At 37.5% G+C, this 25,093-nt stretch overlaps 1 protein-coding gene across 1 annotated transcript in view; it reads right to left on the reverse strand.

Annotated features, from left to right (window-relative positions):
- Positions 1 to 3,806: 3,806 nt before the first annotated feature.
- Positions 3,807 to 25,093, reverse strand: part of LPGAT1 (lysophosphatidylglycerol acyltransferase 1) — an 80,283-nt gene continuing 58,996 nt past the window's right edge. The window contains exons 7-8 of the mRNA XM_006887962.1: positions 6,955 to 7,061; positions 3,807 to 3,958 (exon numbers count right to left, since the gene is read on the reverse strand). Coding sequence (XP_006888024.1) covers positions 3,807 to 3,958; positions 6,955 to 7,061 — 259 coding nt within the window. The remainder of the gene's footprint in view (positions 3,959 to 6,954; positions 7,062 to 25,093) is intronic.

Consider the following 25,093-nt stretch of genomic DNA (forward strand, 5'->3'; position numbering starts at 1 on the left):
TGAATAGCAAAATAATAGCAAGGCAAACCCTCTTTATCCATCCTTTATGGCCCAGAGCTGGGCATACTCATGGTGGCTCTGGTATGAAGTCCTATGTGATCTCTTCCCCCACCCCCTGCCCTCCGAAAGAAAACAAGTAACTTCCTATTCCACAGTGCACACAAAACATTTTCTTAATTAGAAAAACAATCCCAATTCAGATTGCCCATGATGGAAGATGACTTCATATGATTATAACCATGTCCAACTGGGTCAGAAGAACTGGCTAGGAAGTGATTGTCACGTAAGCGTTGCTATGACAAATCTACAAGTAATGAGTAACATGAACAAAGAATGAGGCGCTTTTAACATCAGTCCTTAATACCGGAATGATGTTTTTATTTGGTGGTTTAAGATTTTATTTCCATAAAATGCCTGAGAAAAATTTCCATACTATCAACTCTACTCAGGGGCCCATTTCCTAGCCTATGTATCATAAAGGCTTTTGTGACTCCTCTTCTTCATAGCTATGTGTCTTTCCAAATGATTTCAGTATTCATAGCATAGTCATAAATACATAGGCAAGAGAAATTAACAAACAACAAAAGAATTTTTAAACTAACAAGCATCTCTAGAGGGGAAAAAAAAGTTTGATGAAAATAAAAATTCAAATTCTTAAATAAAATTCTTTTTGGCTTGCTTATGACTACTGGATTAATTAATTTAATCCTAGTACCTTTGTTTTGGAAAATTAAAGTTTGGTTGCAATGCTGAAAACTACTTAATAGTATGACAGATCTGAACTCCCAGTTATCATTCCTTACAATCTATTTAGATTCTCAACTAATGTGTTTGCTGATCCAAAATACATTCCATTTTGTAGTTTTTCTTTACTGTCACTGGCTTATAGATTTCTCCATTCTCCTTCTGAAGTAAAAAGCGGGTTTTTCACCTTTGTAGACATTATACCTGCTGTGGCTGAGAAGATGCCATTATGGTGACTTCCTGATACCAGAACCAGACGCCCAGTTGTCAAGCCTCTCTACTGTGAGAATCTTGGCAGACCAGAGCCTGAGACAGGCTGAGGGCCTGCACACAACTCCTGTTAACATTGGCAGAGTTTCTTTTCTTTTCCCTTGATGAAATGTCTGTCCTCCTTTAAGCCTCCTCTCCTCATTTCACAAAAACCTAACACATTAAGAATTCTGATTGACCTCTAAATGGTGGCATATTGCTGCTTCCACAGATTTTCATGTAAGAACAATTATTCTCCTTCCCTACTGCAAGCAGTAGAAACACTGTCAAGTGGTCTCAAACAAACCCTTTGCAAGAAGAGAGAACATATAGATAAAAGAATCAAAGAGAGAGAGGGGTGATCAAACACAAATCTATTTACAACTTATAGGTCCATTTAAGAAAAAAATAACTCAGCATCTACTGGTATTTGTCACTCTAGAGACGTAACAATATACTTGAAAAACAAGGTATCTCACAGGATCAACTGCTTAATGAACGCAGTATATTTAACATCATGTGCCTTTGGAGCAGCGATAGCAAAAGTGGCCCTAAATGTGACAGATATATGCATTCTGTATGTTTTCACAACTGGCCACTGTCGAGGTTCGTATCAGCAGTGAAGAGGTCTCTTAGCTGTTAGCAATTGACAGTCAGCAGTTAATCCTCCAATAATCAACCTATCTTCCAAAAGAACAATTTCAATTTAATTATAATTTTGTACTGTTTGCTGGTTTGCAAACTGAAGTGTTTACATGGCACTCTCTCATCCTCCATACTTCTGAGACTAGTTTTACTTGTACAACTGCTACTATAGGCGGGTATATAATGAAATGCTGAGATTTAAAAAAAAAGGCATCTTACAATACACATGACCACGCCAAGTACATTAACACTGTCATCTACACTGTACCAGTAGTGGTAGCTATTCATTGAGGTATTTCAACTTACGCATCGTTCTCTTTCTTACATGTGCACTGAGTTATCTTAAAAGATGAAGCTGCTTTGGGCTTCTATTTGGTGTTGCTTTACCTTTCCCATATACCTGGGGGGAAATTCACATCTCTGGTTGTTGGTTTTTTGTTTTTTTTGGGTTTTTTTTTGTTTATTTAAAAATGGAAAATGTTAGCTTTTGTTTTTATGTTATAGCCTACACCTCAAATCTGTTATTTGTGATTAGAGACAACAGGATAATCTATAATGCTCACATTACAGGACTCTACCCCTGACTTGTAAGGGTCTCCATAGTTTCAGCATCTCAGAGCAGGCAGCAATACTGGATCTTGACAAAGGGGCACACAGGTTACAGAAGGATGGAGTGCTGCTGCTTTCTGAGAGGAGTTTGGTATGCCCATGAGGTAAATCACATCAACAGTGACACATACAGAAAAAGCCTATTTTCTACAAATAGAAACTTGACTTTATTCTCTCCGATATGGCTAGAAGAGACTGAGAAGCTTTTTTTTTGCTGGCCCATCTACTGGCCAAGCAGACCATAAAACTGGCAGCTCCTTGCTGCAATCATGGAACACAGCACTGTCTGCCCAGGTTGCAGGTCCCTTTTCAGAAGGTGTCATCACTTTAAGTCCCTGTCAGGTGTTCGCTGTTCCACCCTCTTGATAATGTAGATGTTTTGCATTAATTTGTTTCACCCAGCTCCAAATGCATTTGATGCTTGTTATGGTTATTACGTGCCATGGAGTCAGAACTGACTCAAAGCTGAGCCTCCAGTGGGTTTTCAGAGGCTGTACATCAGACGGGCAGCAATTTTGCCCATTTTTCTCCTACCGAGCAACTGGTGGATTGGAGCTGCCTGACTTTGGGTTAGCAGTGCAATTCTTTACCGCTAAGCCACCAAATGCTCTCAATTGGTGCTAATATGTCAAAATGGCAAAGAAACAAATCAAAGCCTCTCTAAGAACTGTCACCTCACTGAGGGTGGCTCTGGAGAGCATCAGCACGCAAGTAAATGTGAAACGACACAACAGCCTCTCCAGAATCCTGACTATGCTTACATTTATTTTCAGGCTACAGAACTAATCCTTCACTATATTTGCATCTTATAAAAGTGCATTGTGTAAAAGACAACAGTCAACTTATGATATGACTTCTATACAAAAAGAGAATGCAAGTTATCCCCTCTTATAGGAGAAAGCATTGGCGCATGTAAACATGGTATTGGACTGAGCTAGCCTGGCCAGGCAGGATTTACAAAGAACACATGGAATATGTTCACTGGACACTGTTCTCTCCCATAGAAAAGTGTCTGAAACTGTACCTCATTTCACTGTTGAAGATTATAATTTGTTACTATGAATGACAGGAAACAGTTTTTCAGAAGGTATCAACCAGCTCCCTTCAGGGTTACTAGCAACACAGTAAGAAGTGGTAAAAAAGAGGGGCTTCTGGAGCATTGGTGACAACAACACGACTTTTTTTTTTTTTACAACACGACTTTCTGAGCTTGGACTAAATTATCAAGTATATCTGGTGGCAACAGAACTTTTCTCAGTCTTCTAGGATGATTTTATGATCTCCTTCTCTCCAAATGTAATGTTTGCTCAAACATGTGGTAAAGTATATCATTTTAAAACATAAAAAGTTCTTAAAATATATTAGCAGGTCATTATATTACTGATCCTCATTTGCGTAGAGTTTTAAAATATCCCAAAGGGGGATAAATATTAATCCATCCATTGAATTTCCTTTGCTTTATATATATATCTATATATATATATATATATAATCTGATTTGCACATGAAAAATAATGTACATTTATGAAAGTCCTATGGTGACCGTGACAATTAATTTTCTAAAACAGGCAATGGTAAAAATACTGAATGATATTGTACCACATGTAGCCTGACAAGAATGCAAAAGAGTGTAAGAGAAACAGCTTCATATTGCTGAGGGTCATCTCCTTGGAAACAGCTTCCTTGTGGCCTTTGACAGGTGGAAAAGCTCCTAAAAGACAAGACAGAAACATTACTCCATTACACTCCTGAAACAAAAGTTGAATATTAATTAACTAGAGTTTACAAGAGAAGTCTCTTCCACGACTTGCAGTGCTCTGGAAGGGAGGTTTTAATTGAAATAGTCTTCTAACCGCTCAGCCCCTCTGCCTTTGAGATTTTGCCTTTATTCTCTGGGCCTGGAATGCCCCTTCTCCAGCTCAAATGAATGGCAGATTCACTGCATCCTTCCACCATCAGAACACATACCCCAACATTCCCTGATTGCACTTGATTCAATTTCTCTCTACAGATGTTATAGTCTGCCTCTCCCCTGGAATGGTAGTTGCATAAAAGCAGAGCCTAGCTCCCTTGTTTCCATTATGTCCCCTTAGAGACTTCCTCAAGTGGCTAGAACACAGAAGGAACAGATCCTAATTAAATAAGAGGGAGCTGTAGTGGTATAGTCTGTAGGGAGTGTCTCTAATCTTGGATTAGAGGCTGCCACTATGACAATGTGAATTCACCGGTGGCTCCAAGGGAGAAGGATGGGCAATCTCTTCCTCCATGCAGTTTAGTTTTGGAAATCCAATGGGATCAGTTCCAATAGAAATGATTTCTTTTTTTAAATGAGCTAAATAATTAATTTCTTCAGTAGGGAGCTCTGGTGGCCTAGTGCTAAGAACCTGCACCAACACCCCTGAATGCACATGGTTCAAATCTTCCAGCTGCTCCATGGGAGAAGGATGGGCAATCTCCTCCCATTCAATTAACTGCTTCTGAAAACCCACTGGAGGGTCAGCTATGGGTCAGTTCTGACTCAATACAACAGTCATAATTTCTATGACTTCCTTTACTTACAAAACGGGGAGCTCTGATAGCCTATAGCCTCGTAAGCAAGGAGTTGTGCTGCCAACCCAAAGACACATGGTCCAAATGCACCAACTGCTCCCTGGGAGAAAGACGGGCAACCTCCTCCCATTTGATTTACTGCCTCTGAAAATTTCATATGTCAGCTTTGAGTCAGTTGCACCTCAATGGGATATAACTTGAAAATTAAATGCTATTGCCACAAGAAAGTGACAGTGACATTTTCAAAAGGCAGTATGTTTTATTAAATGTATTTTAAGATTACAATGAAGAAACACAAGTAAACAGATATCTTTAAATTCTTTTCTGAAAAGCTACATCACTACAAAGCAATATTACTGAAGGTCATCTTGATAACACTCTTGGGCATTTCAAAATAGTCTTTGTCCTTGCTGATAATCCCTTTGGGTAAGCTGATTCATGAGGGGATTTGCTTCTCATGAGCAAGTCATTTACAAAAAGCACTTTCAAGTTTCAAGGTCTACAATACAAATAAACCCAGAGCCACTGAGTTTATTTGATTCACAGGGACCCTGAAGCACAGAGCAGAACTGCCGCACAGGGTTTTTAAGCTGAAACTCTGCTTCTTTCTTTGAGGAGCAGATGGTTCTACTCAGACATTTAACCACTGCATCAAATCTCCTCTATTCTGCAAACAGCACTCTTAAGAAGGAGCTGCTGTAACTATTACTACAATTAAAGGCAACTGTCATAAGGAAAGAGATTCAAGTTGAAAAGGAAGGGAAATCCTGTGGGCCTCTCACTGCCTCCTGTCTTCTTAGTTTATCCAATCCTACCTGTAAAGACAATCTGAGAGTAGGACTAAGAAATTCTTATTCCCTTAGTCTTACTATGGACCCTAATAACAAATATAGTGTCCACTTACTGCGATACTAATATACACTAGTCCACTGACTGAGCAAAAAGGCAGGAAGAGAGGAATGCTGCTTGGGGCAAAGCGACACAAAACCCTGACCCAAAACCATGAATGTGAATTAACATCATGCTGTCACCAGACGTGTCCTTGAGTCCGGAGGCAGTAAATCACGTGGGAGAATGCCCATCTCTCTCCCACAGAGAAGCTAGTGGATTCAAACCACATGCTATTGCATTGGTAGTGCAAAGCCACTAAAGCGCTGGCTCCCTGTAATTAAATGGTACTGAAAAGACGATGAAATTGTACATCTCAAAGAATGTAATTAAATGCAACTAGCTGTACAATTGAAACTTTTGAAGTGGTGTTATGTTTTACTGTACTGTCACCAAATTAACAGCATTCTTTGCTCAAAGTTAGATCTTTGACAGTTTGATTCAACATCAACTTTCAGTACCAAAAAGAGTCTAAGTGGGGGAAAATCAGGGCTTTCTGTGCATCTAAAATCTCATGGCTAGCCTCAGATCAAGGACAGCTCTGTGTCTACCTTTTTACTTTTCTGTTGGAGACTCTAGGAAATAGGATAAAAACACAGCCAACAGTGAAAGCATGCACCACTACAATGCCTGGTATTCTGCCAATGTTAACCTGCTTTCCCAACCTCCTTCCTCCTGCTCTTCTTTTACTGTACCATTTTCACTGCACTGTAATTTTGACAGACAGATGATAAAGATTTTTAAGAGTAGAAGAAATATTAAGATAAAGACTTTTCTTTTCTTTACCAAGAAGGAAAATTTGCATATGTAAAGACTTATAAACTGTACCCTTTTGTGTAAAGAAAAAAAATAATCACTTAAAAACACAATTAAAAATTATCTCAGGTGACTACAATGCTTTTTAAACATCAAGTACAATGCCAAAACATTGAGTGCTATCTGATTATTTCCTAAAGTATCATTCTATATTTATACCTGCAATCTACAGTACTGTAGGTTGTGTTCCTGTGAATTCTCCTGGATAAAATTCATTTATAAGACATTAATAACTATCATTTGACCTTTGCCCACGGAGAGCATTCATAGAAATTTATCTTTAAATTTCTAAGCTGGAATTCTTAAATATAGAAGTACTTGGATTCCTCTAGGTATCTGAAGAATAAGAAATATACAATCTATTCTAAAGTATTAACAGTAACTTCAGTAACTTGGAACTATCATTAAAATCAGGACTACACACACACACACACACACACACACATCATGTACCTGTTTTATAAAAATGTGATAGGAGTTCCTCTTTTTCAACATAGCGTTGATATAGCCAATCAGTAAGGGCATCAGTCTCCAGAGGTACATCTTTAACTGGAAAGATCCTAGTAGGAATTAGGAAAAAAGAGGTAAAACTACTTCAGAAGTCAACATCATTAAGAACTACAAATTAGCTTTTGTAATTGAAAATAAGAAGGAAAAGTCTTTAACCAAGTTTGCTTGTCCAATAATTGGTTTTTTCAAGCTTCTTAAGTAATATTTTTATTTTGTTTATTATATACTTGTTTATACTTAAATATTTCTTAAAGTAAAAGTTCTTTATTCATTCACTTGCTAAACTCTATTAAGTGTTAGATGGTTATTTTAAATAATCCTGTATCTAAGAATAATTACTGAGAAATAAATGTCTTCTCTTGTTTGCAGATTTACATAGGAATATTACTAAAAACAGATCACATTTTTAAATGCAATTACTCCAGGATATGCTTAATGTGGTAAAATGGTAGGCCAAATAATGTACTTTTAAAATGTTCTTTCTGGTGAGCAAGTCTATATGATTTTATCAAATAGAATCAGAACAAAGTGGTACATTCACTAACTTTATTAGAGATGGACAATGGTTTCATGAACAGGGCTTCTGAGGCTAGTAGTAAGGAATTGTGTTGCCAATACAAAGGTACAGTTCAAATCCACCAGTTTCTCTGTGGAACAAAGAAGGGCAATCTCCTCCTGTGTGATTTACTGCCTCTGAAAACCTGCTGGAGGGACAGCTATGGATCAATGATAATAACAAGAAGTGGTGCAAGTGAAAGGGCATTCTCGTAGATCAGTGGTAAGGAAATGTGCCCGCAACGCAAAGGTACCTAGTTCAAATTCACCCACTGCTCCACAGAAGAAAGATGGGCAATTTCCTCTCATAAACCCGCTGACTCTGGAGGCATGGCTATGAGTTGGTGCCAAAAGTACTCAACAAGTAGAAGAGGAAAGAGAAAAGGGCAATGTAAGAATTATGTATTTACTGACTTTGAAAAAGGTGTTTTTTTTTCTTTTTCACTTTTTAGGACCGAACTTACTGCTGTTGAGTCAGAACCAATGCATAGCTGATCTTCCAGTGGATTTTCAGAGGCTGTAAATTGCATGGGAATAGAATGCCCATTGTTCTCCCATGGAGTGGCTGGTAGATTTGACTAGCCACCTTTGCGTGAGCAGTGTAGCTCCCTACACACTAGGGAATTTTCTTTACCTTTTTTTTAAATTAAAGATACCTGGTTTTAAAAGTCTACAAGATGTATGCCTATATGGATAATAATAGGTATTCCCTATTGCTCTTCTCACACCCCCCATTCATCTGTCTCCAGAGGAATTCCCACTTTGGAAGATGAGGATTAGTGTATTTTTATATGGTAAAAATGAGGGCACAAATTCTTTGCATATTATTTTCCAAAGCATGCCATGTATGTTCTATGTGTGGGCATGGGTGTGTTATTTATAAAACACTATAGATTTTTTTTTTTCTTCTACCTATTCCCCAAGTGCCACCTGTCATACTGTGGTGACTTTCATTTTGCTTTGATGCTGCAAGCTATGTCACTGGCATTTCAAATACCAAAAGTCACCCACTCTGGACAGGTCTCAGCAGAGCTTCTAGACTAGGACAAACTAGAAAGCAGGAGAAAGGGTAAAGAGTCACTTAAGTATATGCCTGACTTAGATCTTTTCAGTAGCTTCATGTACATGTCAAAGTTGGACAATAAGGATGTATTTGAATTGTGATTGGTGAAGAATATTTAATATATTCAATGTAGACTACTAAAAGAACAAATAAATCTGTGTTAGAAGATGTGCAGCCAGAGTGCTCCCAGAAGTAAGGATAGTCTCACATTCTTTGGGGGTGTTAGTAAGAGGGACCAGTCCCTGAAAAGATATCAAGCTTGAGAAGCAGAAAGCCCCTACAACCAGGAGAAGATAAAGTAGATGAATGGGATCTTGTAAGACTCAAACCCCTATGCACATCCAAAAATTTCTCCAACAGGGTAAAAAGGGAAACCACCAACTGGGAAAAAGTATTTGGTAATAACATAACAGATAAGGGACTTATAGCCAGAATTTATAAAATACTTGAGCACCACAACAAGATAAAGGTAAATAATCCAATAGAAAAATGGTCACAGGATATGAACAGACACTTCACCAAAAAAGACATTCAGATGGCCAACAAGCACATGAAGAAATGTTCAAAATCCCTAGCTCTAAGAGAGATGCAAATTAGAACTATGAGATATCATCTCACACCAGGCAAAAATTTAACAGAACAACAAGCAACAAATGCTGGCAAGGTTGTGGAGAAACTGGAACCCTTATTCATTGTTAGTGGGAGAGTACAATAGTGCAACATCTGTGGAAGGTGGTATGGCGCTTTCTCAAAAAGATGCAAACAGAGATACCATTTGACCCAGCAATTCCACTACTGGGAATATACCCCAAAGAGACCATAACTGCCACCCAAGCAGATATATGCACACCCATGTTTATTGCAGCTTTGTTCACAATAGCAAGGAGTTGGAAACAACCTAAGTGCCCATCAACAAACGAATGGATAGAGAAGCTGTGGTATATTCACACAATGGGATACTATGCTGCATTGAAAAACAAGGAACTTGTGCAATATTATTCAAAATGGCTGACTCTGGAGAACATTATGCTGAGTGATATATCCCAGTCACAAAAGGACAAATATTACATGGTGCCACTGTCACCGAGTTGGTTCTGACCCAGAGCAACCCTCCATAGAATTTCTGAGGCTTTACATCTTAAAGGGAGGAGACATGAGGCAGCCTACAAATGTTGTTGTTATTGTTATGTGCTGTCGAGTTGCTTGTGACTCATAGCGACCCTATGTACAACAGCCCTAAACTCCGCTCTGTCCTGTGCCAATCGCACTGTCTCTGACACTCCCATCCCAATTATCCCAGTCACTGAATCAATCCACTTCATAGAGGGCCTTCCTCTCCTGCGCTGTCCCTCCACCCTCCCAAGCATGATGTCCTTCTCCAAGGACCAGTCTCTCCTCACATTTTCACCTTAATCACAAGAAAACATTAAAAAAATAAAAAGCTACCTTTTTTTGAGTATATAAGTACAAAATTTAGGCCTTATGAACCTAATAACTTAGCAAGAACTGCAATGCTAAAGAAGAGCTTAAGATCATATTTAAAATATGCTTATACTCCCAGAGTTGTATGAATCTTGCATAAAACTAATACCAATACAAGGAAAGAATATTACCAAAAAAGGAAAACACAGATCAAAATCTCTCATGAATATAAATGCAAAATTCCTTTAAAAAAATTCTGGCCAATGGAATCCAATAGTATATTAAAAAAATAATTTATCATGATCAAATGGGATTCATTAACAGGCATCTAAGGATGGTTCAACCTAAGAAAAATAATCAACATAATTCATGCCATTAAAAAAAGCAAAGGACAAAGATCAGTATGATCCTATCGAATGACAGGGATAAAATCCTGATGTAAATACTCAACAAAATAGGAATAGAAGGAAATTTCATCACAGTGAAAAATATACATGCAAAAACAAAGAGTCAACATGATCTTTTTGAGAAAGACTAAAGACATTCCCTTTGAGAAAAGGGACCAGGCAAGGATGCCCACTATCACCATTCTTATTCAATATTGTATTGGAAGCACTTGCTAGGGTAGTAAGACAAGAGACTGAAATAAGAGGCATTCTAACTGGCAAAAAGGTGGTGAAATTGTTGCTATATGCATACAGAAAACTCCAAAGACTCAAAGAAAGTATTAGACGTAGTACATCAATTTCATAGAGTGGTAGGATATAAGATCAATATAAAAAGTAGAATTTCTCTACAGTAACAAAACATAACAAAGGAGACAAAGAAAGTAATACCACAAACTGGGATATTTGGGAATAATACTAACTAGAGACACAAAAGACTTTTATAAGGAAAACTACAAATCACTACTGCAAGAAACAGTTTCCTGTTCGTGGATAGGAAACTTCAATATAGTGAAATGACAATCCTATAAAAAAGCAATCTACATGTTTAATGTAGTCCCAATACAGATACTGAACTCTTATTCAAAAAGATAGAAAAGGCAATTTGTATGCTTATTTGGGAATGAAAAGATAACCCAAAGAAGCAAAGTACTTCTGAAAAATCAAACACACAAATAAAGTGGTAAGTGTGATAACCAAAACAGCATGGTATTGGTATAATGACAGACACATAGGCCAGTGGAGCAGAACTGAGAACTCAGAAATTAACCTACCTACCATCTACCTACTGGCCAACTGGTATTCAACAAGGAAACAAAACCTATCAAATGGAAAAATAGCAATCTACTCAATAAATGATACTGGCAAAATGGAACACCTACCTGCAGAAAGCTGAAGCAAGATCTACATCTTACACTATACACAAAAATCGACTCAAGGTGAATCAGAGACCTAGCCCAAAATCATAATAGAAAAGCTCATAATAGACAAAACGGGACCAAACTTAAACAAGGCTTGCTGTTGTTATGTGCCATCAAGTTGCCTGTGACTCATAGTGACCCTATGTACAATAACTCTCAACTCCTGAGCTAGTTTGTCTCCAACATATGTCACCTCATTATCCCTGTTACTGTGTCAACAGTGTATGGTATAAGAGCCAGAAATGCACAACCAGGAAAGTACAAAAGACAAATGGGACCAACTAAAGTCTCTGTGTGTGCTTCAAAAACTTTTTCCAATAGGGTGAAAAGAAAACCCAAAGATTGAGAGAAAACATTTGGCAATGCCATCTCAGACAAGGGTCTCATAATGAAAATTAACAAAATATTATAGGACCTCCACAAGAAAACGACTGATAATCACAAAATAGGCAAAAGACATAGAAAGACTTTTTGCAAAGAAAGACATTCAGATGGCCAACAAACACGTGAAGAAATGATCAAAATTGCTGACAATAAAAGAAGCAAATCAAAACAACTGCCATCTCACTCCAGTGGCAAAGTTTAACAAGATATAGCAAGCAATGAAAGTTGGAGAGGATGTGGAGAGACTGGAACTTTCATGCACTGCTGGTGATAGTGTTAAAATGGTACAACCACTTTGAAAGAAAGTTTAGCGTTTCCTCAAGAAGCTGAACATTAGAAACGTTGTATGATGGGTTCTGTCACCATGATGTGGGCTCTGCCTCTTGCTGCCACCTAGAGCATCCCTAACCTGGCTGCAGAACACTCAACATCGTCAGCCTACTGTTGTCCCTTCCAGTAAAGGACAGTAGCTTTCAATATAGACTGAAGCTCAACATCAAGAAAACAAAGATTCTCACCACTGAGCCAATTGGCAGCATCATGATCGACAGAGAAGAGATGATTCTTAACACCTTTAGTTTGCTTGGCTTCACAATCAACACTCTTGTACCAGCAGCCAGTAAATCAAAAGATTAATTGCATTGGGAAAATCTGCTGTCAGGGACCTCTTCACAATAATGAAGAGCAATTATGTCAGTATAGCAAATAAAATGTGCCTGATCCAGGCCATGGTCTTCGCAATTACTTCTCCCCCCCCATCCCCCGCAATTACTTTTTATGCATCAGAGAGCTGGACAATAACTAAGAATGACAGAAGGACAATCAATGCCTTTGAGCTGTGGAACTGGAGAAGAGCAATGAATATACCACGGACTGCAGAAAAAACAGGTTTGTCCTGGAGAGGGTGAAACCAGGATGATCCTTGAAGGCAAGGATTCTGAAGCTCTGTGTGACAATTTGGTCATGTTGCCCAGAGAGACCTGTCCATGAAGAGGGACATCATACTCGGAAGGGTAGAGTGACAGCACAAGAAAGGAAGACCCTGGATGAAATGGATTGACTCAGTGAGTGGGATAATGGGGGTAGGTGTGTTAGAGACAATGAAATTGGCTCAAGTAAGAGCAGGGTTCACAGGTGCTATACTGGTGGCTATGAGTTGCAGGCTACTCAAAGGCACACAACAACAACATCCTGTTTTGTCGTTTGGCCTAGTGTCCATTTTCCCTCTTTGACAATGGATGTTTTGCCAGTCTGGACAACCTCTATGAAGTCTCTAAATACCTGACATTAACTGTATAGGTGAATGGATTACCAGCAGCTCTGGTGGCTTAGTGAAGGAATTTCACTACAAACACAAAGGTATGTGGTTTGAATCCACCAGCCATTCCACAGGAAAAAGATAGGCAGTCTCCTCCCATACAATTATACTGCCTCTGAAAGCCCGAAGGTTATCTTTAGGTCGATTCTGACTCAATGGTACACAACAGCTGGTGGCTTAGTGGATAGAGAGCTATGCTGCCAACCCAAAGGCTGGCAATTCAAATCTACCTCCTGTTCCATAGGCAACTATGACTGACAGCCTCTGAAAACCAGTTATGAGTCCGTTCCTATTCTACAGCAGTGAGTAAATGGATGAACTCTTCTAGTTCTATTTCATACTGACAGTGTAAAATGAAGCAAACTTGTGACCAAGTTAGCAATTAAAATAATTACATTGCATCATGCCTCTATTGTTTAATATTAGAAAAAGAGGTAAATAACCCCAATACATAAATCTTTAACCACAAAGTGGCACTTATATTGATTTGATGGCATTTCATGTAATCTATAACCAATAAAATAAAACTTTTTTAGACTTATTTCCTTTAAATTTTAACCAGACCCATAAAACTCTGACTGTATCAAAAAATTGTTTTTGGTTAATCTTTTCAACAAAGTGTGTGTTGCCAATCTCTTATAATATAACCCTTTAAATGACAAAAATGAAAACAGCAGACTTGTAGATATTGTTTCTGTAAAAAGCAAAAACATGAATTGTAAATAGTAATGAATTTTACTAATAAATTAACTGAAGATCTTGAAATACATACTAAAACTTTAATTACTCAAGCAACAAATGCTGGCAAGGTTGTGGTGAAACCAAAACCCTTATTCACTGTTGGTGGGAGTGTAAAATGGTGCAACCACTGTGGAAAGCGGTATGGCGCTTTCTCACAAAAAGTTGCAAATAGAGATACCATTTGACCTAGCAATTCCACTACTGGGAATATACTCCAAAGAGATCATAACCACCAACCAAGCTTTGTTTACAATAGCAAGGAGTTGCAAACAACCCAGGTGCCCATCAACAAACGAATGGAGAAGCTGTGGTATATTCACACAATGGAATACTATGCTGCATTGAAAAACAAGGAACTCATGCACTACTATTCAAAATGGTTGACTCTGGAAGACATTATGCTGAGTGAAGTATCTCGAACACAAAAGGGCAAATACTGCAAGTGAAAGACTTTTTCTTTTACTTTTCCAAGAGGGGAGTGTACTGGGGTGGAGGGTTGGGGAGAAAAGTGCAACAAATGAATGGAAATTCAAAGTCTGTAAATTCATTGAAATTAATAATTAAAAAAAAATTTAAAAACCCAAACTAATTACTGCTGCAATAACGTTTGTTTAAATACCCACAAAAAATACCCATAAAATGCCATATGACCCAGTTTTTGTACTGCTGGAAACAAAGCCCCAAGGAAAACTGAAATGAGACATAAACAGAGAATTGAACACCTATGTTCATAGCAGCATTATTTTCAATACTAAGAAAACACAAACAGCCCAGAAGTCCATCAAAAACTAATAGATTGAGAAATCATGGCACATTCACAAAAAGGAGTATTGTGCAGGACTTTAGGAGCCAGGATATTGTAAAATCTTGCATAACATGGGAGAATCTACAGAATATTATGCTGAATGAACAAACTCAGTCTAAAGAAAAACATTGCACATGACCTTTATAATAAAGATAAAAAAAAATAAAGATAAAATAACAACTAGGATTAATGGATAGATGTCCAAAAGGGGAAGGGTTGGGAGCAAGAGGTCAGAGATTAGGGAACGAAGGAAATCACCAGAATGACAGAATTTGGTGAGTAAGGAGGGGGGAGGTGAAACCATTAGGAAAGATCCATTAGGAGCCTGAAAATAATGGATAATAGTAGGCATCGATCAATGGAGATTAATTTTATAAAACACAATGTACATGAGTGATCATTTGAAACACAATGTGAATATAGGTAATGTATAAAGGGCAATGTACATGAATGATTCACAGTGTATATTAACTTTGTACGTACCAACAAACAAAAAACATGCTTATAATGAGAAAACTGATACGTGAAAATAAAGATGAATTAAAAAGGTAGAAGCCTGGTTTATCATCTCTTGAAAGAATGTGATGAGGTTGAAGTCTTTCTCTCTTTAAATTAGGTGGAACTGTGTTTTGACAGAGAACCTGCCCTACTATCCGCTCAGAATAGCTTGAACACTCTCTTGCCTTGACAGCCAGCCAGGAAGATAGACCAAATGTTCCCTCAAGAGCAATCACTTCTATTACTCTGATTGTTTGGTCACCATGGGATTAAAATATTAAAATGACTAATCCCTTAACGTGGTAAAGCATCAAATATATTGAATACTAGTTCTGTTGGAATCAAATGAGAGGATTTCTTGGGAGATCTAAATAGAGAAGCATCAGATATAAACCTCTAAAACAGCAACAGCTATCCAAATGAGAAACTAGTACTTAAATACACAGTATTCTACTAAGATATATAAAACCAGATTTAAGAGCACTAGATGAAATTCACTCTGACAGAACACTGCCTGTCAAATAGTACCTGCTGAAATCGATTATAAAGTTAGAACCTTTGAATTTTTATTTCACAGACTCCAAAATGTGAACAAACAAACAACATGGCTACCCTCTTAATTTAATCATGACAACTCCAGGTAAGGAACTAACAAATGAAGGAGATCCTGAGAAAATGAAACAAATTTAGGTTTGGAAAGCAAATCATCTAAATCAGAATGCACTGCTTATTGCATGAAGAGTTTAAAACCTGTTGTGTGAGTTTAAATGAAGGTCTGGAGCAGTCTACTCTTGCTGTGAAAAAAGATCACTGGAATTTGCTCTAAAAGAGCAAGGAAGGTTAAAAATATCATATAAATTTTTTACTAATTAACACACACATGTAGTTTTCAAAAGTCAGACCACCGTAAGATACACAATGAAAAATAGCAGCCCTATTCTGTCATCAGATACCTGCTGTCCACACACAAGCTCTTCACCGGTTTCTTCTGCTATTTATTGCCATACTGCTAATATTATATGCACTGATACTGTTATACTTAGTATGAATTACACCTCAGCATCAAGAAAACACAAGTTCCTATAACTTGATCCGTAAACACCATGATGGAGATGACTTTAATTTTCAAGGATTCCATTTTACTTGGATTCACTACCAACACAAATGGAAATAGCAGTCATAAAACCAAAACACAGGCTGTACTGGGCAAATTTGAGGCCAAGAATTCTTTAAAGTACTAAAGAGTAAGGATGTCACTTTTAGGACTAAGATGTGCCTGATTAATGTCATATTTTCAATCATCTAATATGCATGTGAAAGTTAGACAGTGAATACAGAAGACTGACAAAGAATTGATGTGTTGATGAAGAACATAGAATATACTGCTAGAAGAATATAAACAAATCTGTTTCAGAAAGTCTAGCTAGAAGGCTCCACAGAAGCAAGGATGGCAAGACTTGATTTATATACTCTGCATATGTTTTAGGAGAGTCCTGTTCCTGGAGAAGGACATCATGATTGTTAGAGAATCTGTGGATATTAAGAAGAACCTTAAATGGGATGGATTGATACAAGGGCTGTAACGGTGGACTCAAACACAGTAACAACTGTGAGAATGGCACCGGCACAGGAACAGGCACTGTTCCATTGTACATGTGCTGCTGTGAGTCAGAGACAATTCAAGTCCCCTAGTGACCACCACTACCATTACTACTTTCCAGTTAAAAATTTATTTCTTACTTTGGAAGATAAAGACTTGGTTCTCATTTATCAGTTACTCTCTTACACTCTGGCTTCTTCCTTGTCCTCTCCTACATGGTTCATAATTCCTGCTCAATGCCAAATCTATTCTTTGTCCTCTCTGTGATTATATATACTAGCTTATGTTCTAGTTATTTTCCTATGGGTATATTTACCTATTTACCTTATAAGCAGTGAATAAATCAATGCCTAGTCCTTACTGGGAATCTAAAGGTTTGCTGAAATGAATTAGACTGAAAGCAATCTGCTAGATGAGGTGACTTGTTGCTAGCCATCAAAACTAGGGGCATTATTGATTAAAACTACCGTTAGTGTGATAAGAATAATTCAGAAATCTACAGGGCAAAACCCAATACTATCAAATTTGGACTCTGGTGGCCTAATCCATTGCCCACTCAAAAGCCACACATCTCTGGCAGTGTGAATTCACCAGTGGCTCCAAAGGAGAAAGATAAGCAATGTCCCTGAGTGACGTACAGCCTATGAAAACCCACTCTAAACTCAGCTATGAATTGGCTCCAACAATGAGTTTTGAGTCACAGTTAAATTTAACATATCAGAGTATCTCTCAACATTCAATTCCCAAAAGTTTTGCATGGAGCCATTGCTCTGAAGTAAGCAGCTCAACATACAAAAATAAAATATTTAAACCTTCTCCGTGGACTATAAGAAAGTTCTTTGAACTTTCTTTGAAAAACACTCAGAATTCAAGCCCAGACTCACTAGTCATGTACTGAACATATCTTAATTAATTAGCTATGATCTTGTTTCTTTGTTATAAAGAAAAAAATTTCTCATGTATAATATCCTAGAACTATCTGAAAATTAGGCATATAACTAAAGGATAAGCACTTTAGCTTGTTTAAAATTTATTCACTTTTAAATCTCCAATGTCAGTAAAAAAAATACAGAGTTTAATCCGAAATGTTATCAAACTTTAAGTGAGGTTTAATTGAAGCCTCCAGCATATGAATTATGTCAAACTAAGGTTGCGTGCATGTGTGTGTGTGTTTATTTAAAAGGAAAGAAAATAGTAAAAAAAGACCCCTAACAACTAGTGGTGTGAGGAGAGAATAAAAAAAGACCTTGTAGGTAGTGAACATTAATAAAAACAGTCAAGTGGAACTAAAACCCTGAAGATTAAACATAACGGGCAATTTCCTATTTTCCAATGGTTAGCTCTGGATTGTGACTAAATGGCTAAAAATTCCAGCTATTTCCAGAAGAAAGCCAGGACAGAGTCAAAGAATTAGGAAAAAAGAAGGCTAAAAGTAGGTAGGAAAAAGAAGAGAATTATGAAACTGTCAAAATGACATCAAACCCCAGGTGATTCCAACTGATTGTGACCCTGGAGGGTGGAGAAGATCTGCCACATAGGATTTCCAAAGTTGTCAATCTTTACAGAATTAGACTTCATAGTTCAGCTGGTGGATCTGAACTACTGAACTTATGGTTGACAGTTGTGGTCTTTAACCACTGAACCACCAGAGCAGTAATTTAGTTATTAAAAACAAGTAATTCTGGAGAAAAGACCTGGCAAAAGAAAAAAGAATACACTGTTTACTTCTACAAGGAAATAAACAAAATTTCACTTTTAGTTTAAGAAATCTTTCCTCAAAGGCAATCTTTTGACTTTACTCCTGCCTGAGTAATTTTGGGGCTGAGGCTGAAGGTGTTTTAAACCCTTAAAGCATATATTTTTGGTATGCAAGTGTTTAGGGAGCTCTGGTGGCCTAATGAAAAGAACCTGTGCTGCAATTAAAAATGTACACGGTTTGAATCTGCCAGCTGCTCTGCTGGAGAAGGATAGGCAAGCCCCTCCTGTGAGACTAACTGCCTTTGAAAACCTGCCATGGATAGATTCTAACTCGACAGTATTCAACAACAACATCTAAGTATTTACCCAATTAAATAATTACCAGTGCTTTCTTACTCTGACTTCAGAGATAAGAAAAACCTGTACATCTTAATGATGAAATATGGTATGTGATTCCTAGTTCCTTGTATCGTTTACTAAACCTAGTTCTAGTATCTAAGAAGTGGCACTATTTTATCTTGATGGGATAGGCTTCAAATAGTACTTTATCAAATATCAGAACTATAACTAGAAGAATCCCTTCACATCCACTTCCATGCATACTGCACTAGGAAGATCATTGCAATTTGAAAAGCCATGCCCACTGCTGTTGAGCTGATCCAACTTTCTGTGACCATAGTGACCACGGCTTCTGAGTTATCTTTACAGGTGGAGGAGACTGCTCATCTTTCTCCAGCACCACAGCTCAAAGACTTCAATGCTCCTTCTATCCTCTCTAGTCACTGTGCAGCTCTCTGATGCATAGCAAGTGATTGCAAAGACTGTATCAGGCGCACCTCAGTCTCTAGAGAGACACCACTGCTCTTCAGTACTTTGAAGAGGACCCTAAGAGCAGACTTTTCCACTATAGAGAGACAAAGTAAAAGCAAGGGGACCAATCAGTAGGTAGTGCAATAACTGGGAGCAGGGGAAAGGAGATGGTGGCTTGCACCAGGATTAGATCTAACCAGGTATTAAACAGGGACAAAAGGATTTCCCAAATAAGTGAATATAAAATAAAAGAGAAAAATATAAAATATAAGAGAAAAACAGGAGATAAGGATGACTCCAAGGTTTTTACTCAACTCAATCACATAAAAATCCCAATCTAGATCTAAATTTTTAAATCTAATTGATTTGGTCCCATTTCCATATTGTTTTAGTTACACTGAGCCTTGGAAGCGGTTAAGAATATCCATATTTTGTTCATTATCTATCGATTTTATAATTCAGAGTATTTTCCATGAATGTAGTATGTTTCTACTAATTCAGATTTCTTATGTTCTTTATTTTTATGTTTTTCTTTATAAAAGCCCTAAGTAATAATTAAGTTTTATTATTAAATATCTTATAGTCTTGTTGCTTCTGGGATGTGTTTTTGAAATTATACTTTCTAACCAATTCTTAGCAGGATAAAAGGACAGCGCTGAGTTCTTACAATGTTTGCTCAACTCAGTTCCTAAGTTTTCTATGCAGACTATCAAACATTCCAATGACTTCTTTACATGCCATTTCAAAATTAAGCTGAGAGTATTCCCAACATTTTCATAGACTGGGACACTTGCTATTTTAATAGTTTCTCAAACAATACAAAACTGTAGACATTTTGAAATCTTCACTATGAGGCTAACTGTTGTTGTTGTTGAGTTGTTGTATACGACTCATAGTGACCCTATGAAAGGCCTGAGCACTGTTCTTCTGTTTCTGGAGGAAGGCAAACCATTTCAGAAGTGGATGCCACTCCTGCTTCCAGGCTTTTCATCAGAAAGCTCCAGCAAACACTCTCCACCGTGGATAACCATTATCACATTTGGTGTATCAGTGTCACAGTGTTCAGCATCAGGCAACTACGAGTTACCTCTGTACGGCAATGCACAGACCAGTTCTATACCACCTTGGCCTTGATTGTTAAGTGCTGCTAAGTATGTATGATCCATGTTGTTGTTGTAGACTGCCTTCAAGTTGAGTACGACACATAGTGACCCTATGAACTGAAGGGTCTCAAGCCCCTCTACAACTATCAATATTTATCATAGTTCATAAGAGTTTCCGGAGGCATGTTGTTTAGGAAGGGGATGCCACTCCTGCTTCCACAGCAACCCTCTAAACAAGAGATCTGAACCTTGTCCTGTCCTTACACTTCCTGACACACTAGCAATCACTGCAGCAGTATGTCAATCAACTTGATTCAGGATCTTCCTCTCCTTCTGACCCTCTGCCTTTCCAAGTATGATATCCCTCACAAATAGCCCTTCCCAGCAACATGACCAAAGTATGTGGGAAAAAAATTTATTTTATTTGCCTCCAAGGAGCACTCTGGCTCCCTTGTCTCCAAGATATACGTGTTTGTTCTTTTGGCAGTCCATGGAATGTTTGGTGCTCTCTCTAACACCAAAGCTCAAAGGTATCAATTCTTCTGTTATCCTTCTTCATTGCCCAGCTTTCAGATGCAAAGTGATCAGAAAGACCATGGCCTGAACCAGATGCAAAATCAGATGTCCTCAAACTGACATCACTGCCCCTCAATAATTTGGAGAGGTCCCTGAGTGCAGCTGCAGACTTTCCCAGTACAATATATACAATACAATGTATGATAATGACAACATTCGTGTTTTATTACTTTAAAAAAATTACTATTGAGTTCATTCTGATTCACTGAGATACTAAAAGGCAGAGCAGAACTGCTCCAAGGGGCTCCAAGGCTATAAATTTTTACAGAAGCAGTCAAATCTATCCTCTGTAAAACAGCCTAGGGTTAGAAATGCTGATATTCAGGTTAGCAGTCAGCTGTTTAACCACTGAGCTGTTACAACAACATAATAAAACAGTGACAAACACAATGCTTTCCTGTCTGAGACCTGAATTATAATAATGCAGCCAAGGGTTTGGGAAGTAACAGAGGGAACCAACCATCCTGGCCATAAATTGTAAACCCAATAGGGTATGTGGGGCTTCATTTACAACTTTAAAATTTTCTATTAACAAAAAGACTAATAGGATAATTTCTAAAATTATCATTCCTAACATTTAAGTCTCATGAACTTTTTTAGCTTTGTTGTTTAGAAAACAAGTAAAAACAAAAGAAAACCAAAATGCTTTATAAACTATAAATACATATCTCAACTCTTGTCTTTGAGTTAGAAACAATTCATAGTTGATCCTCATTAAAATATTATGTGTGAGAGAGCTGAAGAAAAATAATTTTTAGATATGTTAAAAGTGTAGCTATACCTTTCTACGAAGATGGTGCCAAAAGCTAAGAAGGAAGCCCCTGCCCCTCCCAAAACTGAAGCCAACGCAAAGGCATTAAAGGCCAAGAAGGCAGTCCTGAAGGGCATCCACAGCCCCCCCCACCCCCACCCCCCAAAAAACTCTATGACATTGATGTGGCTGAGGTCAACACTTTGATTAGGCCTGATGGAGAGAAGGCCTATGTTAGACTTGCTCCTGATTATGATGCTTTGGATGTTGCCAACAAAACTGGGATCATCTAAACTGAGTCCAGCGGGTTAATTCTAAATATAAATTTTTCTCACCAAAAAAAAAAGTGTAGCTATACTAATTGTACTGGCAACCCACAGGTATGTAGTTTGAATCCATCAGCTGCTTCAGGGGAGAAATATGGGAAATCTCCTCACTTGCGATTTATTGCCACTGAAAACCTGGAGGGTCAGTGAGGGGTCTGTTCTGACTCAACAGCACACAACAACATAGCTAAACTAAAAACACATATAAGAACAAATACCAAAAGGAAATTTAAAAAACAAGTTTCATGTAAGCATGGTAGGGAAGAATTTTTCCTTCTTTTCAATTATTTTTCACAATTGCAAACCTTTATTTTTGAAAACAGATTTGATAGTCTACAAAGTCCACATTCACTAACATTAAAGAAAGAATCCTCCTTAACTCCAAATATCTAAAATATTTCAAGATATCACTAATAGAAAAATATCAATGAGCTATTAAACTTTAGTCTTACCATGTCTTTGAAATTCAGCGTGTTATTTTACACTTACAGAACATACCAAATTAGCTGAGTCACATTTTAAGCACTCAGTAGTCACATGCGGTAGTGGCTTCTATATGGGTCAGTGCATGACTAGAAAGCACATACTTTCATATTCATAACATTCATTAAGTTCCAAGTTTCTATTATGCTCTAGGTATTATTTTAAAAACATAAGGCAAACAAGCTCACTGTGCTTATATGCTACACAGAGAAGACAAAATAAACTTCTAATAGTGAGAGATAGTATATAGTCTGAATTTCTGGACAAAGATGCTAGCTAGCTCCACTCTAATCTCATGTTTCATAGCAATGCACTCTTAAATAAGTTTGTACGATTATCATATGTATTGTATAAATAAAAAAGCCTTGGGTCTAAATAATGTCATACTTTTGCAAACCATTTGCAAAGATCAAAGATGATTTGTTTGACAAAAGTGTAGGGAAAGGTATCTCTTATATGGGCTAAAGGTATTGCAATCGGATACAATCATTTGGAAAACTATTTGACCATCCAAACCTAAGCCATGAATGTTAAAATGAAAAGATCTAGAAAATAATATAAAATTAAGAAATAGATATTGCAATGTAATAGGTACCAAAAATTCAAGCTGAACTCATTGTTGCTGAGTTGATACCAACTCAAAAATACCCTCCCATCAGGTCTCCAAGGCTATATATTTTTAAGAGATGAGGCTGCCCTACTTTCTGCTGTGGAGTAGTGGTGGATTTGAACCACTGACCTTTTAGCTAACAGTTCTACCTACTAGGCATTCTACCACTAAAGCTTAATACAATATATTTAACAAAACCCCCAAACCACCCCAAACTCAAATTCATTGCTTTTAAGCTGAGAATAACTCTGGCACATTTCCAAGGTTGTAAGCAGCACAGAGGAGACTGCCTATCTTACAACTGAGGGACTACTGGTGGAGAGGAGCTGATAAAGTGCACACTGCCTTTGTGTTTCATATTTAAAAAAAATAGAAATTGATATTACTAATAGGTATATATAACAAAAGCAGGACAGGAAAGACTCCTAAATTTATGATGGCAATGGCTTTATGGGATTCATAAATTTGTATGACTTTAAGAAAAATATTGCATAGGGCCACTGTTGTAAAATGGGACTGACATCGGGTTTGAGGGTAGACAGAGAAGGAGGGGAGGAATGATGTATTAAAAAAGATGAGGGAGAGAACTGTTTAAAAGGGATATATAATTGGGTATAATTGTCATGACAGGAGTCCAGAATGAAGGCTTCATAGTGAAGTGGACTTGGGGGGAGGGACTGCATAACAATGAAAGAGTTTTTCTTTTACTTTTCAAGAAGAAGACTTAACTGGGGTGGGGGGGAGGTAGGCAGGGAGAAAAGTGCAACAATGAATGACTGAAAACCCTAAGTCTCTATAAACTTTCATTAAAATTAATTTTTTAAAAAGGATGTGGAAATGGAAAGAGGAACAATGGGCACTTTAATTTTATGAGAACTTTTTTAATTAATATAACCAGAAATAAATACATAAACATGTTTTTATCCACTTGCTAACGAACATAAGTTCATTAAAATACTCCTTTTTTAATTAATTTCTTCTCAAACTCAAAATACTTGCCTTAAGTGCACAACTGAATGTTTTTTCAAAGTAACCAAAGTCCCAATTAAATTAGACTTATGAACAACAACTTTGCTTTTAGCAACTTATCAATGTCACTGCATCTACGGTTACTTTTTTTTAGCTTTTCAAAATTGAAAACATAAGTTGCTACTTCTGCATAAAAGGATCATCTTCTCTAACTCAGTGTCACAATTTGGAGTGACACACATTTATATTAAGGACATGGGTTACTTTTATTTTTATCCCTATATATACATACTGTTTTTGTTATGTGCTGCCAGCTGCTTCATACTCATATGACCCTATGTACAATAGCTCTGAACCCTGCTCTATCCTGAGTCAACGTTGTAGTCTCCAGTATACTCAACTCCCATTACCCCAGTCACTGAGTCCATCTCATCCAGGGTCTTCCTCTCTTGCATTGTCCCTCCACCCTTCCAAGTTCTTTGCCAAGGACTGGTCCCTCCTTGTAACATGCCTAGAGTATGTCAGATGAAGTTTCAGAATCCTTGCCTCCAAGTCTGGTTTCACCTTCTCTAGGGCAAACTGTCAGTACTCTTCTCCAGCACCACAGCTCAAAGGCACCAATTCTCTGTCATTCCTAGTCATTGTCCAGCTTTCTGATGGATAGCAAGTGTTTGCAAAGACCATGGCCTGTATCAGGCACATTATCTCTGTAATTAAAACCTTATTATACTTGATTTCCCAATTCATAACAATGCATTGTGCCCATTACTCATTTAACTGGAATAAGCTGCCTCCCAGTTTGACAGGAAAGGAAAGTTCTCTGCCTTCAAATGCCTTTCACAGTTGTCCTGGCTGTCATTTTAAAGACATCTTTTAACTTTTTTTCATTTCCATTCATTCACTGTTGTACTTTTCTCCCTGCATACCACTCCCCCCCCAAGTACACTCTTCTCTTTGAAAATTAAAAGAAAAATTCATTATTTTACAGTCCCTTCCCCCAGGTC

Source organism: Elephantulus edwardii, unplaced genomic scaffold, assembly GCF_000299155.1.
Source record: "Elephantulus edwardii isolate Elephantulus edwardi_28Jun2011 unplaced genomic scaffold, EleEdw1.0 scaffold00063, whole genome shotgun sequence".
Taxonomy (NCBI): domain Eukaryota; kingdom Metazoa; phylum Chordata; class Mammalia; order Macroscelidea; family Macroscelididae; genus Elephantulus; species Elephantulus edwardii.